The sequence below is a fragment of the Petromyzon marinus genome, chromosome 2 (genome assembly GCF_048934315.1).
Source record: "Petromyzon marinus isolate PM22_M1 ecotype Great Lakes invasive population chromosome 2, UKy_Petmar_22M1.pri1.0, whole genome shotgun sequence".
Classification (NCBI taxonomy): Eukaryota; Metazoa; Chordata; class Hyperoartia; order Petromyzontiformes; family Petromyzontidae; genus Petromyzon; species Petromyzon marinus.
Genome location: NC_133668.1, coordinates 27120970 through 27135531, shown reverse-complemented (window position 1 = coordinate 27135531; position 14562 = coordinate 27120970). Strand labels below are relative to the sequence as shown.

The following is a 14562-nucleotide window of genomic DNA, read 5'->3' as shown; positions in this document are numbered from 1 at the left end:
TGTTCATGCGTTAGAAGTAGACAGTAATTGAAATTACGCCTGCAGGTGGCAGAGAACCACGCCACGCTGGTGCGCTACACGGCGCTGCTGCAGAACCTAACGGTGCGCGTGGAGCGAATGGAGCAGGGCCATGACTGCTACACAGAGCTGGACTATAAGCTGCTGCGGGTGGAGATCAGGAAGATGGAGCAGCTGGTACAGCAGCTGAAGCTGGACGTCTCCAGCGCCACGCACGATCATCTCCACCCCTGGTTCAGTCACGATTGTCTCAAAGGCACGCAATTGTTTCCATCAGGGGTGCTGCAATGCCCACGGTTCCTTTTGGGCAGATATGCAGACTCAGCTTTTGCAGCTGAAGGTGGCACGTAAAAAGGGGAGTACCTTGGATCACTGGAATGCGGAGGCAGCAGTTCTTGCAGTCGCTGGACTGTGTTGGATGGCTTCTCATAGAGAGCTGAATTGAACTTCACGAGCAAATTTGTGAGGAAAATGTTAAAGCCACTGCTTCAGAATTTTCATAAATTTTGTGAAATCTGTACACAGTATCTGAACATGGAAAAGCTGTACTGTACTTTCTACTGCATGTACAAAATGGTGTTAAAGCTCGTGAAAAAATACACATACTGACAAAAAATTACAGCCCTTTATCATTGCACTCTGGTCATGGCAGAGCATTTGGGGGGGGGTTGGGTGGCACTTCATGTAAAATTAGGGATTTCGATCGGATCATTGGGGTTTATCTATATATAAAAAGGAAATTTGTAAATGTGTCTGTTCAAAATGTTTAGCATACTTCCTGACATGCAACTTGAAATGTGCCATGTGGGTACTTTCCAGACTGTACACAATGCAAAAATTAGAAAAATAGACTTTTGTTTTTTGGGGGGGGGAGGGGGGGGGGCGTAATAATGGATATATTTTGCACGGCAAGTGAGCTGTGACTTCACATCTGTGATGTCACCCGCGCATGCGGAAGCGTCACGCAGTGTGCCTGTTTTTAATTGTATCACTTAAAGAACCAGGCTCCAGTCTACATTATAGACTGCCAGTACACTCACCCAGCTTAATAACCAGGCTCCAGTCTACATTATAGATTGCCAGTACACTCACTCCGATGAAGAACCAGGCTACAATCTACATTAGTGTTTTAATTATTATTTATTTTTAATTTTTTATTCACTTTATTATTTTTCTATCTACGTGACTTTACCAAAAGAACCAAGGAATAGTATGAACTATTCACATATTTTGAAAAAAAAGTGAATATCACTTTTACTGTATGATGATATACAAGAAACTGGTAGGTTATAAAAACCAAATAAGAATTGAAAGTAAAATACTTTGTTAGAGCTGCCTGAGGTTGTAATTTTAAGCATTTTTTTCCTCCGAATGAAGTGAAACACTTAATTATTGATTTCCAAATGTAATGACGCCATATTATTTATGAAAAAAATTCAGAGAAAGAACATAACACCGATTACTAGTCATTGTTGTAAATGTTCAGTGCAGTAACTCATAACATAACTTGCTTCCTCTGGTTTTCCCCTCCACATTTAGAAACATGCATTTAGAATATTTGGCTGCTATAAATGTCCACGTGATAAGCCACTTCGTTGAGCTAACATTTGTAGCCAGGTCGCTTACGAAAACGAGCTGTACAGCTCAGTGGGCCTAACCTGGTAAAATAAAAAAGGTTGCATTCTCAGGCACGTTCTTTGGCTGCTGTTCCATCATCCGCCTTGTCCAAATGCCATCATCTCTTCAAGAAATTATTCTCCTCGTGCGTTTATGACTAAAATAAAACAAATTAGGTTACCCTGTGTGTATGTATCACACGCTCGTCTTATAGACACACACAAAGACAAAAGACCCCCGCTTTAGCCTTAACATATTTTTTGTAAAATATATGGTTCAAAGAAGGCCGTATCGGGCATAGGCGGGTGTTGTCTGACCATACTTCACCAGTGCGTGCCGGTAACGCTGGGAGAGCGGGAGGTAGCGGGGCTTGACCAGGACCGGTTCAGATATCAGTCGCCTCTGATGTTCGCCGTGGTCGGGAACCGAACTCGGCTTGGATTTGAAGCGCCGTGTGCCAACCACTGTGCCACCGCTCCATCCCCACTGTACAGCACCGTACTCAACAACAACAAAAGCTTCAAAATACAATTCTGCAATAACGTATCATGCAGATAAATAACTCGTGCGTACAAAGTATGTGTGGGTGACGATCGTCCAGTAAATCAATGATCGCTCACGGAATAATTCTTCAAACAGTCGTGAAGATTAAAGCTGCAGGCATTGGCCACGCGGCACACAACACATGAGCCTCATAAACACCAATCTTGAGACTCGGTGAAGATTTGCTCAGTAAATAATTGACATTATTATGTCATTGTTATTATAGGACCAAACTTAGTACACGTAATGCTCTCGTGTGCGTGTTCGTGTAGCGGTTAGCGCGTTGCGTTGCTGTGAACCTGGCGACCCGGGTTCGATTCCCGCTCACGGCCAACACCGGTGACGATTTTATCTGAACCGGTCCTGGGCCTCCCCTAGGTCCACTCAGCCTCAAATGAGTACCTGGTGCGGTGTGTAAACATCGCCACTGGGGAGACAAAGACGGTCGGGCGTGGTGCTGGCCACCCACCCCCTCGTGTACCGTTCCGGCCTTCATAGGTGCTCGCTAACAGCACTTGCCCCTACAGTCTGTTAAGGCTACACGGGGGATATTTGTCTTTGTTGTGTCTATAAATGATGAGTAGCGATGGTAGTCTGTACTCGAGAGAGATGTTTGTACTGTACACGTGTCTGGAGCGTTATACACGAGGGGGTGGGTGGCCAGAAGCACGCCCGGCCGCCTTTGTCTCCCTTGTGGCGATGTTTACGCACGGCACTCGGCACTCATTTGAGGCTGAGTCGACTTAGAGGAGGGCGTAGAAGCGGACCGGTGTTGGCCCCGAGTGGGAATCGAACTCGGCTCGCCGGGTTTATAGCGCAGACACATCAACACACAGACATCAACACACAGACATCAACACACAGACACATCAACACACAAACACATCAACACACAAACACATCAACACAAACACATCAACACACAGACACATCAACACACAGACACATCAACACAGACACATCAACACAGACACATCAACACACAGACACATCAACACAAACACATCAACACAAACACACCAACACACAGACACATCAACACACAAACACATCAACACACAGACACATCAACACACAAACACAGACACATCAACACACTGACACATCAACACACAAACACATCAACACACAAACACATCAACACAAACACATCAACACACAGACACATCAACACAGACACATCAACACACACATCAACACACAAGGCACATCAACACACAGACACATCAACACACAAACACATCAACACACAACCACACACCCCTCACCCTCCCCTATAAAATATCGCAATTACTTAAATACTTCAACTAACTTTACTTTATTAAAACACGTCACGCGAGTCTAAGTCCAATCGTGTGTTCTGATTATTTTTAATTTATAAGTCAAATGGCTGTGCGCCTCGAGGCGCCGACATCAACAGCCGCTCTGGTCAATGGCCATCAAAATCAACAGCCGCGCAAACGAACCAGATCACATTTGATACACTTACAGAACGCCATCGCACGGCGTTTATATGACATGCTACGTAACGATGTTGTCGTGGATTGTAACGCGTTCACCATTGTTGTTGTTGTTTTTGTTGTGGTTCTCGTGAAGGGCGCGGTTCTCGCGAGATCTCGTGACGGGCGCGGCTCTCGCGAGATCTCGGTAACCCGGAAGGGGCGGGGTCTCAGAGACGGCAGGGCGGAAGCACGCATCAGACGGCGGAGGGAGGCGGAGAAGTTGGCTGTGACAGTGGCGCGGAACACGAAGACGGCCAAGCAACGCGAATCACAGCCCAGCAGTGCCGTGGAGTCCACGACGGCGACAACAGCTATGGCGAACGAAGCCGACATCCTCTCGCTCTGCGTGGCCATGGCGAACATGACTTTCCAAGGTGCGCGTCACTATCGCACAACACAGCAGCAATAACACACAACACAAACCTATAACATACAAAACACACATCAGCATTAATGTACAACATACAGCACTGTCGCACATGTATTATAATGTAAGTTCACAAATTAATATTCTCCACTGACTCAGATTTTAGTCCCCCCACCACCGTGTCCACAGAGCATGAAGTGTGCATGGAGACCCAGGCTACAGCCAGGAGTCCTCATAGAGGCCCCAGACCCCACATGTTTGAGGAGTTGTCTGGGTTCCCCGCACGTGGTGGAAAGAGAGGCGAATATGCACACCATATGGGCACCTGGAAAACAAGGAATGGTGCAGGATGGACACGAGGTGATGGCGGAGGCTCTTGTAGTAGCGGAGGACGAGATGCTAGAGATGGCCGAATCCCCCGCTCCCATCGTATGAGTGGACGTGGAAATGTGGACAAGGGGGATAGGTCGGGTTCCTGCCAGCGCCGGTAAGTTTAACTGAGCGCACACCGTGCATGTGTGTGCAGAGGGGACGCGGTGATTAGGCCACTGCACTATGTACCTGGGGACCTTAGTTTGATTTCCAGCCATGGCTACATCAGTGGAGATTGATATATGAACCGGTCCCCGGGCCTGCCCAAAGTCGATTTGTACCTGCTGCATTGTGAAAACTTTAGCAGCAATGGGGCAGTGAAGGCGGCCGGGTGCGGCTGACCAAACCACCCACCCCTTTACATGCCATTTAGGCCTTAATAGGCGCTCACTGACATCACTTGCTCTTACAACCTAGGTAGGCTACAAGAGGGTTATTTACTCTATATGATCCGGAAGGCCACCACAATACTCTTTTCCCATAGCGGTGAATGAGGCTCTCACCTCAATCCTCGGAGCCCACATCTGATTCTCCATGGTGCGCACGCCCTGGTTTTCATACAGCATCTAGAGATGTGTTCGAGTTAGACGCTATATACATCCATCAGTGTTTAGCTATTGCGTTATTTTTAGAGTTGGGGCATAATTTCAGCTGGGTCTGTCTGGGTCAGTAACATTTTGACTAATAACCTCAACCCGGCGCACCACATCCAGTATACATCTTGCTCTGCCTGTGGCTATTAGTCACGTTCCTATTATAGTCGACTAGCGACCTAGAATATAATGCAAACCTCGAGTAGAGCCTGGACACTGCCTCTGTCTGGGCAAAGCGCAGGTTTTTCTCATGTGCCTAATTCTTGCCCTCATCGCTGATGTTCTGTGCTGTTGTGTTTTGTTTGTGGTGCACCTGCGTTGCCACCACCAGCGGACCCTATACGATGTCCATCTGCAAGGCGCTGCGGCAGCAGCTGCTGATGGCCAAGCGGCGCATCTTCAAAGCCGATTCTGCGGTGCCAAGCCAATTGTGCTGGTTCGAGATCTCGGTAAATGTACTGGGGGGTGTGCAAACGTGGAGATGGAGTATCCTAGGTATCAGGTTTTGAGAAAGAAATGCCAATTATAAAAGGTTAACAGTTGCACCAAAATAATTATAGAATATAGAGACTTGTCATTTTGGTGACCCAGGTCACTCTCGGAAATGTATGCATTTAAACTTATTTCACACCATACATAGCCAACCATGCTGACCGGAGGTGCGGGAGGACAACTAAACACAACAAGTAGTTATAGGGAAATGAGTTGTCAATTTATATTTAAGAGTGCATAGCTCCAGTAGCTTCCTGATATTGGAAGAGCGTTCCAGAAGGCCGCAGAAGTGCATTTGAATGCGCTCGATGCAGTGACTATCTTTTTTCGATGAGTGGCCAAAAGCCACTACGAGGATGACTGGAGCTCATGTGATGGTTTATGCTCCTTGACAAAAAGTGAACACATCCTGGTCTCTTGAATTCTCAACTGGTTAAACAAACTAAACTTTGACGTTGTAAAGTATCTAGTTTAAATCGACATGCAACATTGATATATAAGAATAGATGTTAGCCTTTCTGGCAATAAAAATAGTGTTAAGATGTTATAACACCATTTTGAAACCTTTTGCAAGGAATCATGTCTGCATTAACCATATATGCTCGTGGTGAACATGCAAACAAAAAACATGCTCTGGTAGTATATGCATTGTCTTTTAAACTGATTGGTCCACACCATAGACAGCTTTCTTTAGAGCCATGCCCTCTTAAACTTGTGATGCTATGACACTTTTCCTATATGGACGCAACCATATATTTATACCTGGTTCAGTTTGTTAACATCACCAATGGGGAGACAAACACAGCTTGGTGTGGTGCTCACCACATCACCGTCTGGTGTACCTTTCCGGCCTTAATTAGTGTTCACGAAGAGCACTCGCTGCCCCCAATACTCTGTAAGCCTAAACAGGGAGTATTTTCTGTGGTTGGTTGAGCAAACCCACTGCACTCTGGTCCCGGCTCCAGTAATCACCCTGCTGTTAGAGTGGGTATCTGAGCTTGGTCAATTTGACCTAAAATAAACGTACAGGGCCATTACGTAGACAATGTTAGCAGTGACAAAGACAGCCAGGTCTGTGTGTTACTATGCCCACTGCTGTGCCAAGTCAACTCAGCGCGGCTCAGGCAGCGACAGGTTGTTTTTCTACTGCAAAAGCCGTGTCACTGAGTGACACGCAATGCGTGTAGATGACATGGTGATGCTGTGTCCTCACATTGTGCTTAAAATTGGTGCGCCCCAACAGACCCTGTCATAGCAGCCAGTTTATGCTAATGGGGGATGCGACATGTGCGTGTTCTTTTTACAGAAATGTTTGAGCCAAAAATATGACCCTACCAACAAAGCTCTGGACTTGAAGGCGGTCAGAATTAATGAAGGTAATTGAAACAAACATTTGTGTTTTTTTAAGTTTACTTTGCACTCCTGCACATTGACAACTTGTCACAACTCAGCTTTATTATTTGAGCCGAGAATCGTTCATACTGTTTCTTTAGTCTCATTTGTTCTAGTTTATTCATCCTGTTAGCCTAAAGATATCATTGTCATGTCATTTTAACTAATATTTAATTAATTCATCCTTATACGCATCACTCACTGTATGCATCGCGAGGGTAGGAGTAATGAATGCACGATCACCCTCCCCCACTCCCCAGAGCTGGAGGCACGTGGTGTCGACCTGGTTTTGAACCGGAAGGACCACATGGATGGTCTGAACAAGATCATCCGAGAGAATATTCCAATGGTACGGCCTTCTCCTCTCCCCACGTGTTTTAATGCTTTGCACCTAAGGTATAGTGTTGCTGCGTTAGCTCTCTTGGTCCATTCGTCTGTAGGGCATTATTACTGTTTAACACGTAGGCTTTCGCGACCAATATTATTCATAATAAAGGTTTTTGGGTTAGATCGCGTTTATTTATTACTCTTAAAACACATTCCTGCAGAGGGAGCTGGTAGGAACGTTGCTTGCCTCGAATGATGGCTCAACGAATTGGCGGCTTATAATTTAGAGATTGTGAGCATCCGCATACTCCAAACGCATGTTGTTGATTCTCCACGTGGAGGGAAAAATGTCGTGAAGATGGCCGGACGTGGTTGGTGGCCACCCACCCCCTCGTGTGTGCCGTGGCCGCCTTCCCCACCCCGCCCCTCCCTCCCCACCCAGCCCCTCCCCACCCTCCCCTCTCCACCCAGCCCCACCCCTCCCATTTTTGGATGGACGACAGACGGACACAATAATCCCTTGTGGGCTGGGTGGAACCAGGAGGTTCCTACCAGTACAAAATACGTACCAAACTGCAGTATAATGTGGCATTGGTATTAGCGACTAGATTAATTAGTGCTGGATTAGAGGCGCGTCGCCACACGTGGATGTTGGTGCGTGCTTCATGGTTGCGTAGCCCCCATTTTACCTCGCGGTCATCGCCGACCATCGACTTGAGATAAAACCAAAACGAGGCACGGCACGACATTTACATTGCTGCTATTGCTGCTAAACCGTAGGTGGTGGCACTGCACTGCGCTACGAACCTAGCGGCCCAGGTGTCTATTCCCGCTCACGGCCAAAATCAGTGACAATTATTCTGAACCGGTCCTGGGCTTCCACTAGGTCGACTCAGCCTCAAATGAGTACCTAGTGCGGTGAGTAAACATCGCCACTGGGGAGACAAAGGCGGTCGGCGTGGTGCTGGCCACCCACCCCCTCGTGTGCCATCCTGGCCTTCATAGGTTCTCGCTAACAGCACTTGCTCCTAGTCTGTTAAGGCTATACTGGGGATCTTTGTCTTTTGCCTCCCTTAGAGGGGAGCGGTAGTGCAGTTGTTCGCACGCTGCGCTATGAATCGAGCGACCAGAGTTCGATTTCCGCTCACGGCCAACACCAGTGACGATTATCTGAACCGGTCCTGGGCCTCCTCTCGGTCGACTTAGCCTCAAATGAGTACCTAGTGCAGTGTGTAAACATCACCACTAGGGAGACAGAGGCGGTCGGCGTGGTGCTGACCACCCTTGTGTACCGTGCTGGCTTTCATAGGTGCTCGCTCACAGCACTTTCTGCAAAAGACTGTTAAGGCTATAAGAGGGACCTTTTTCTTTTCTGTGCCTCCCTTGCTTTCCACTCCCACAGATCACATCCCTGAATCTAACGTGCAATGACCTGCACCGGTTTGATGACCTGGCAAAACTTGCCCAGCACACTCCATCTCTCAAGAAGCTGAACCTCTCCAAAAACAATGTGGGTGTGAGCGCCGTTCAATAAATCGCGACGTGACGCTCGCATGCCTGGTGCACCTCTGGTGCGAGCGTCGCGTTGGTTCAGATTCCTCGCCACAGCGAGTCGACCGTTCGTTACGCGATTCAATCCAAGTATCGATATACCTACTATTATATCTTATATCGTCTCCTTTTGTTTTGGTACTTGTTCATTTCCGATTCGCTTGATATTATTTTAAGCATGTATTGGGTATCAGATATGCCTTTAATTAGTGGAAACGTAATTAATTATTTAAATGCAATGAATACACAAATGTGAAACGTACTATTGCAGTTTAGTACATCAACATGTATCACCTATGGGTGGTACCTGTTGATGTACTTTGTACAGTAGGCCCGCAACTCCGCATCAATACGTCAATTAACTTCAGTCATTGCACTCACAACGCATGCACCAAATGGTGTGTCGGAACCAGTTCTTTATTATTCATGCAAATTATATGCACGTTAAATTAGGCTAATGACACATAAGAGACAGACAAGGCAGACAACTAATTATATGGACAAAACATATTGGGCTGCATGAACAAGATAGGCAACAAGACAGTGCAGACAAGAGAGTACAGTGAGACATACGATGAGACGGTCAGTACAAATGGGACACAGTACATACTGGACAGGACAGACCACAAACAAAATACAATTAATACAAACAAAAGACGAAACATAGCATGGACTCTTGAATTTGACCATTATGCTGAAATGGGCTAATTAATCAATTAAGTTGAGAGCTGATACATTCACTTAGAATATGTGATTGCAGTATTTGGCCTCCTTTGTTAACCCTTTTCAACGAATATTAAAGGAATTTCTGCATTGACTCTGCCCATTCGTAATGGAGGGCAATGTAACGTTCATAAAATGTGATCCAATATAAACGAAATGTTTGTATAATGTGTTGTTACTATCAAGGACACCCAACTGAATACCGCACACCAATGATGAAAGGGTTAACCAAAAGAGATGCAAACTATAGCACAAGGGACTGTTTACAAATATGCATACACATTTTGCCGTGACAGCTGCGCGTCAGCTTTTGCACGCTAAGGCAAATGCATTCTGCAAAGCGTTACAATCCATGCGTGGGCATGGATTGTAATGCATAACTTGTGGTAAGTTGCCCAGAAGCATGGCCCTTATGCCCCTAATTGTATGGAAATATCTCCCCTGCCATGCAGCTCAAAGATGTGAGGGAACTTTACCCACTGAAGGCCTTCAATTTGAAAGAGCTATGGCTGAACGGGAATCCGCTGTGCGACTCCTTCCACGACCCAAATGCCTACATGAGGTACCGCTCCTTCGTCATGAACGCGACATTGCCCGCTTACCCATTCGCCTGTCCGTCCACGCAGCTCCCCACTCACCCAGGCACTCACTCGTCCTCATGCTTATCCACCCACTCATCTACATGGTTTATCTTTGTGGTTGCCTGTTCAACCAATGGCTCGCCCGCACGCCTACTCCCCCACCCTCCAGCTTCACCCATGCACTCAACACCCCGCTCGCTCATGCGTTCATCCACCCGGTCACTCACACACACTCCCTTGGCCTTGTGTCCCATCTCTAACTGCATGTGTGTGTGTCAACAGCTTCGTGCGAAACCACTTTCCACAGCTCGTGATCCTGGTGAGTGACCCTCCACAGATGCCGGCCCTCAAGCTATCCCCACTCTCTGTGATATTTGTGTCTCCGTGCATTCCAGTTTCCCCACACATGCAAAAGTGCTTGTGATCAGAGGATTTTGCCAAATGCACCAAGTAAAACACTTCTGAAGAAGGTCATCATTTCCTGCCTTGGTCAAACTACTGCTGGATGAATACCTCCCCTAAGCCATTGAAATTTCTCATGATTGCGAAATTGTAATAACCCACCTAGCACCTGCCCATGAACAACTGTTAGATGGGTTCCATCTCATTGCTGCATTCTTGATCATCAGCCATTAACCCTTATAAAGACGTGTCCTGCCCGAGCCCACTTAAGTTTCTTAATTGTTTGTATAAGAGTTCACTTAAGAAAAGGTTACGTACAGTTTACAGATGACACAGAGGAACATGAGCAGCTGTTGAATGTCATCTGTTTTTTGTTTTTGTCCTGCTGGCGGTTATCAACATCATCACTTATTGCTTCAATCATCTATCTCTAACACCATCTTTGACTATCTTCGTCACACATCTACCATCGTTACCACAATCATCACTATCATCATCATTGCCACAAACACCACCACTATTGCCGTCATCTTCATCCTGACCGCCAACATCATAATGTAATTCCATCATCACCATGATCCCTTTCACCATAACTACTACTTCCACAACAATCATTACCATCTTTACCATTATCTTCATCACCACGACTACTGTTTCCATAATCATGCTCACCACTATAATCAATCACAATCATTATCGCCATGATCTATACCACTTTTTACAACCACTACCTTCACCATTGTCACCATCAGGATGGGCAGATGCTTTCGCAGCTGCGAAGTTCTACGCCTGTGGTGCCCTCCACGCCTGCGGTGGTGCACAGAATTGCGGTACGCTTCGCTGCAACAATGAGAAATATTTATTCTCCCAACTTTTCGAGGGCCATGCGGCTCTTTAGCCACAACCCTGGCATTACTCCTACCACTTCCCATCCTCCATTTTGTCCACAGCCAGATGAAAGGAACAATATTTATTTAAAAATAATTATTATTAGAGGTTTAACGTATGCTTGAAATGGCTTAAGCATATACCAAGCTCTAATCAATCATTTGTTTACATATCCACCATTTTATTTTACAAAACATTGGCAAAAACTTAAACTTAATCAGCAGCAGCTTAACAGTTGCACCTCTTGTGCACTGACTTTGTGACATTATGACTGTTTCCGAAGTCGGCCAACATCAAAGCGTGCAGCTCCCATAGGAAAGCGAGCAAAGCGGCACAATGTAAGGGGTTTACATGACCCACTTGGAGTGGCGTCGCCCATTCAGGCTGCCATGGGATCCAGGCCAGGCCTAGTTATCTGGTTGGCAAACTGGGTAGTCATGTTGACGTCTCTCCTGTGTGCGTGCGCGCCCACTCTCGGGTGGCTGCAGGAGAACAGCTGGCAGTTCCAGCAGTGTGCGAACACCCTCATGGAACTGAACGTGAGTGCCGTCCCATCCGCACCGTTTATGGACACGACTGATAGCAAACGGTCGGGCGCATTCGCGTTTGACGAGCATCACTAACGATACCGCCCATCTCCCCTTCTATTCCACCCCTCTCTCTCCCCCCTTCCCTCATCACTGTCGCCGTCCGCCTCGGATCTCCGAAAACCGCGGTCGCCTACCTTCATCGTTCCTTTTCGTCCGACTACCGGACGGATTCCACGGGAGGCGTTCGTACAGTGAGCAGGCGTCCGCCGCAGATTGCTGGCGATCTCGGCACACATTCTCCTACCAACCCTTTCCTCCACAACCCTTATACATTGCAATTTATTTGTTTTTACCCCATTTGGGGGAAGAGGAAAAAAATAAAAAAATAACTATATTTGAAACTGTGTCCTCAAACTCACGACACACTAACACCTTGTACCCTGGTTGTTATTTCCCCCCACCTATAGCCATGACATAACAAGACGCTGGCATGACGCAATGGTTGGTACACAATCCAGAAGTCGCTAGTTTGATCTGTTATCGTGGTAATCAATGGAAACGTTTCTTAAATCCATCCGGCTTATGTCCACACAACCGATATGCTTGAGTGGATAAACAATTGGAAGAACGCAAACATCCCAAAGAAGCGCCTCATTGTGGATCAAACCATCAGGAAGCTCACTGGCCCCTCACCACCGCAAGCAGTGGGACTCCATACATCAGATCCAACCTGGCCATGGCAGGAGAAATTTCCTCCACAAATTGAAAAAAAAAGTGTCACCAAAATGCCACTGCAGGGCACCGCAACAGTGGAACACGTGCACACACCAGGAAGCTCTCTTGACCTGGTGAAGACCTCCAATACCAATAAGAGGCCACGATCTTGGGTTATTCTTTGTGCTTTTGGGGTCCCTGACTCTGTTCACAATCATTAAGGACCATTATGGTGGGAAGGCCCGTGTAAACCTACGGACCCGAGTGTCAGAGCCATTTCCTCCTGTTTACCGTGGGGTGCGACGGGGATGTCATCTGGCTCCGATACTATTTCACATAATTCCCGGTCGTGGCCAATAGCAGTGGTAAATTATATTTGAACCGGCCCTACTCCTCCCCTAAGTCGACTCAATCTTAATTGAATACCAGGTGTGGTTGGTAAAAATCAGCGCTGGGGAAACAAAGGCGTTTCTGGCAATAACACCCCAGCATGACAAGTTTGCGTCTGACTGGCAGTTTCTTAGCACAAGCCACTGTATAAAGTACAGACGATATGCATCTGACATTATATTCTCAGCATTTATGCGTTTATGTTTATAAGCAGTGTTTAGTAATATTTTTTAAAGAACCTCAAAATATTCAACTTAATTTTCGTTCACACGGTGAAAAACAAATGCAGTGCTGCTCAGCGGATTCAGGGTGAGACAACTGCAGCCAAACTGGAGTTGGTTAGAAGCACACTGCCCAGGTACGGAAACTTGTCTACTTTCTGTACTATTGCCCCATCACTCACACGATGACAAACATCCCCCCTATAGCCTTAACAGACTGTTGGGGCAGGTGGTGTTAGCGAGCACCTATTAAGGCTGGCATGGTATGCGATGGGGTAGATGGCCAGCACCATGCCCAACTGCCTTTGTCTCCCAAATGGTGTTGTTTACACACCGCACTAGGTACTCATTTGAGGCTGAGTCGACCTAGGGGAGGCCCAGGACCGTTTCACATAATCCTGACTGGTGTTGACCTTGAGCAGGAATCAAACTCAGGTCACCGGGTCTGTCGCGCTGCGCGCTAAATACGTATCATCATCATCATCATCACTGATATGGATAGGTGAGTTGATAGAAATTACATTTAATTCAACAGTTAATGGGCCAATTAACCAGTAGTTAATTAAATATGGGAGCAGTGGTTTACACACTGAAATATTAATTTGGAGACCCGAGTTTGAATCCAGCAATGTGACGGAGACATCGAGCGACGGAGACGAGACTGAGACGGCGAGCGACGGAGAGAGACAGAGACATCGAGCGACGGAGAGAGACAGAGACATTGAGCGACGGACAGAGACGGAGACAGCGAGCGACGGAGACATCGAGAGACGGAGACATCGAGAGACGGAGACATCGAGCGACGGAGACATCGAGAGACGGCGACATCGAGAGACGGAGAGAGACGGAGACAGCGAGCGACGGAGACAGCGAGCGACGGAGACATCGAGCGACGGAGAGAGACGGAGACATCGAGCGACGGAGAGAGACGGAGACATCGAGCGACGGAGAGAGACGGAGACAGCGAGCGACGGAGAGAGACGGAGACAGCGAGCGACGGAGAGAGACGGAGACAGCGAGCGACAGAGACGAAGACAGCGAGCGACGGAGAGAGACGGAGACAGCGAGCGACGGAGAGAGACGGAGACAGCGAGTGACGGAGAGAGACGGAGACAGCGAGCGACGGAGACGAAGACAGCGAGCGACGGAGAGAGACGGAGACAGCGAGCGACGGAGAGAGACGGAGACAGCGAGTGACGGAGAGAGACGGAGACAGCGAGCGACGGAGACGAAGACAGCGAGCGACGGAGAGAGACGGAGACAGCGAGCGACGGAGAGAGACGGAGACAGCGAGCGACGGAGAGAGACGGAGACAGCGAGCGACGGAGACGAAGACAGC

At 47.4% G+C, this 14562-nt stretch overlaps 1 protein-coding gene across 3 annotated transcripts; it reads left to right on the top strand.

Annotated features, from left to right (window-relative positions):
• Positions 1–3852: 3852 nt before the first annotated feature.
• LOC142929814 (nuclear RNA export factor 1-like) lies at positions 3853–12292 on the top strand. Of its 3 annotated transcripts, none has more exons than XM_076071821.1 (11): positions 3853–4054; positions 4207–4534; positions 5344–5461; positions 6811–6880; positions 7157–7245; positions 8626–8733; positions 9950–10059; positions 10361–10397; positions 11233–11310; positions 11857–11907; positions 12151–12292. In XM_076071821.1, exons 1-11 carry the CDS (start codon positions 3994–3996, stop codon positions 12151–12153), a joined length of 1053 nt encoding a protein of 350 aa, XP_075927936.1. In that variant the 5' UTR covers positions 3853–3993; the 3' UTR covers positions 12154–12292. The 3 variants fall into 3 exon arrangements, with proteins under 3 accessions (XP_075927936.1, XP_075927938.1, XP_075927940.1); XM_076071823.1 differs by having other exon boundaries at positions 3854–4054; positions 4237–4534; XM_076071825.1 differs by lacking the exon at positions 4207–4534 and having other exon boundaries at positions 3860–4054.
• Positions 12293–14562: the final 2270 nt, after the last annotated feature.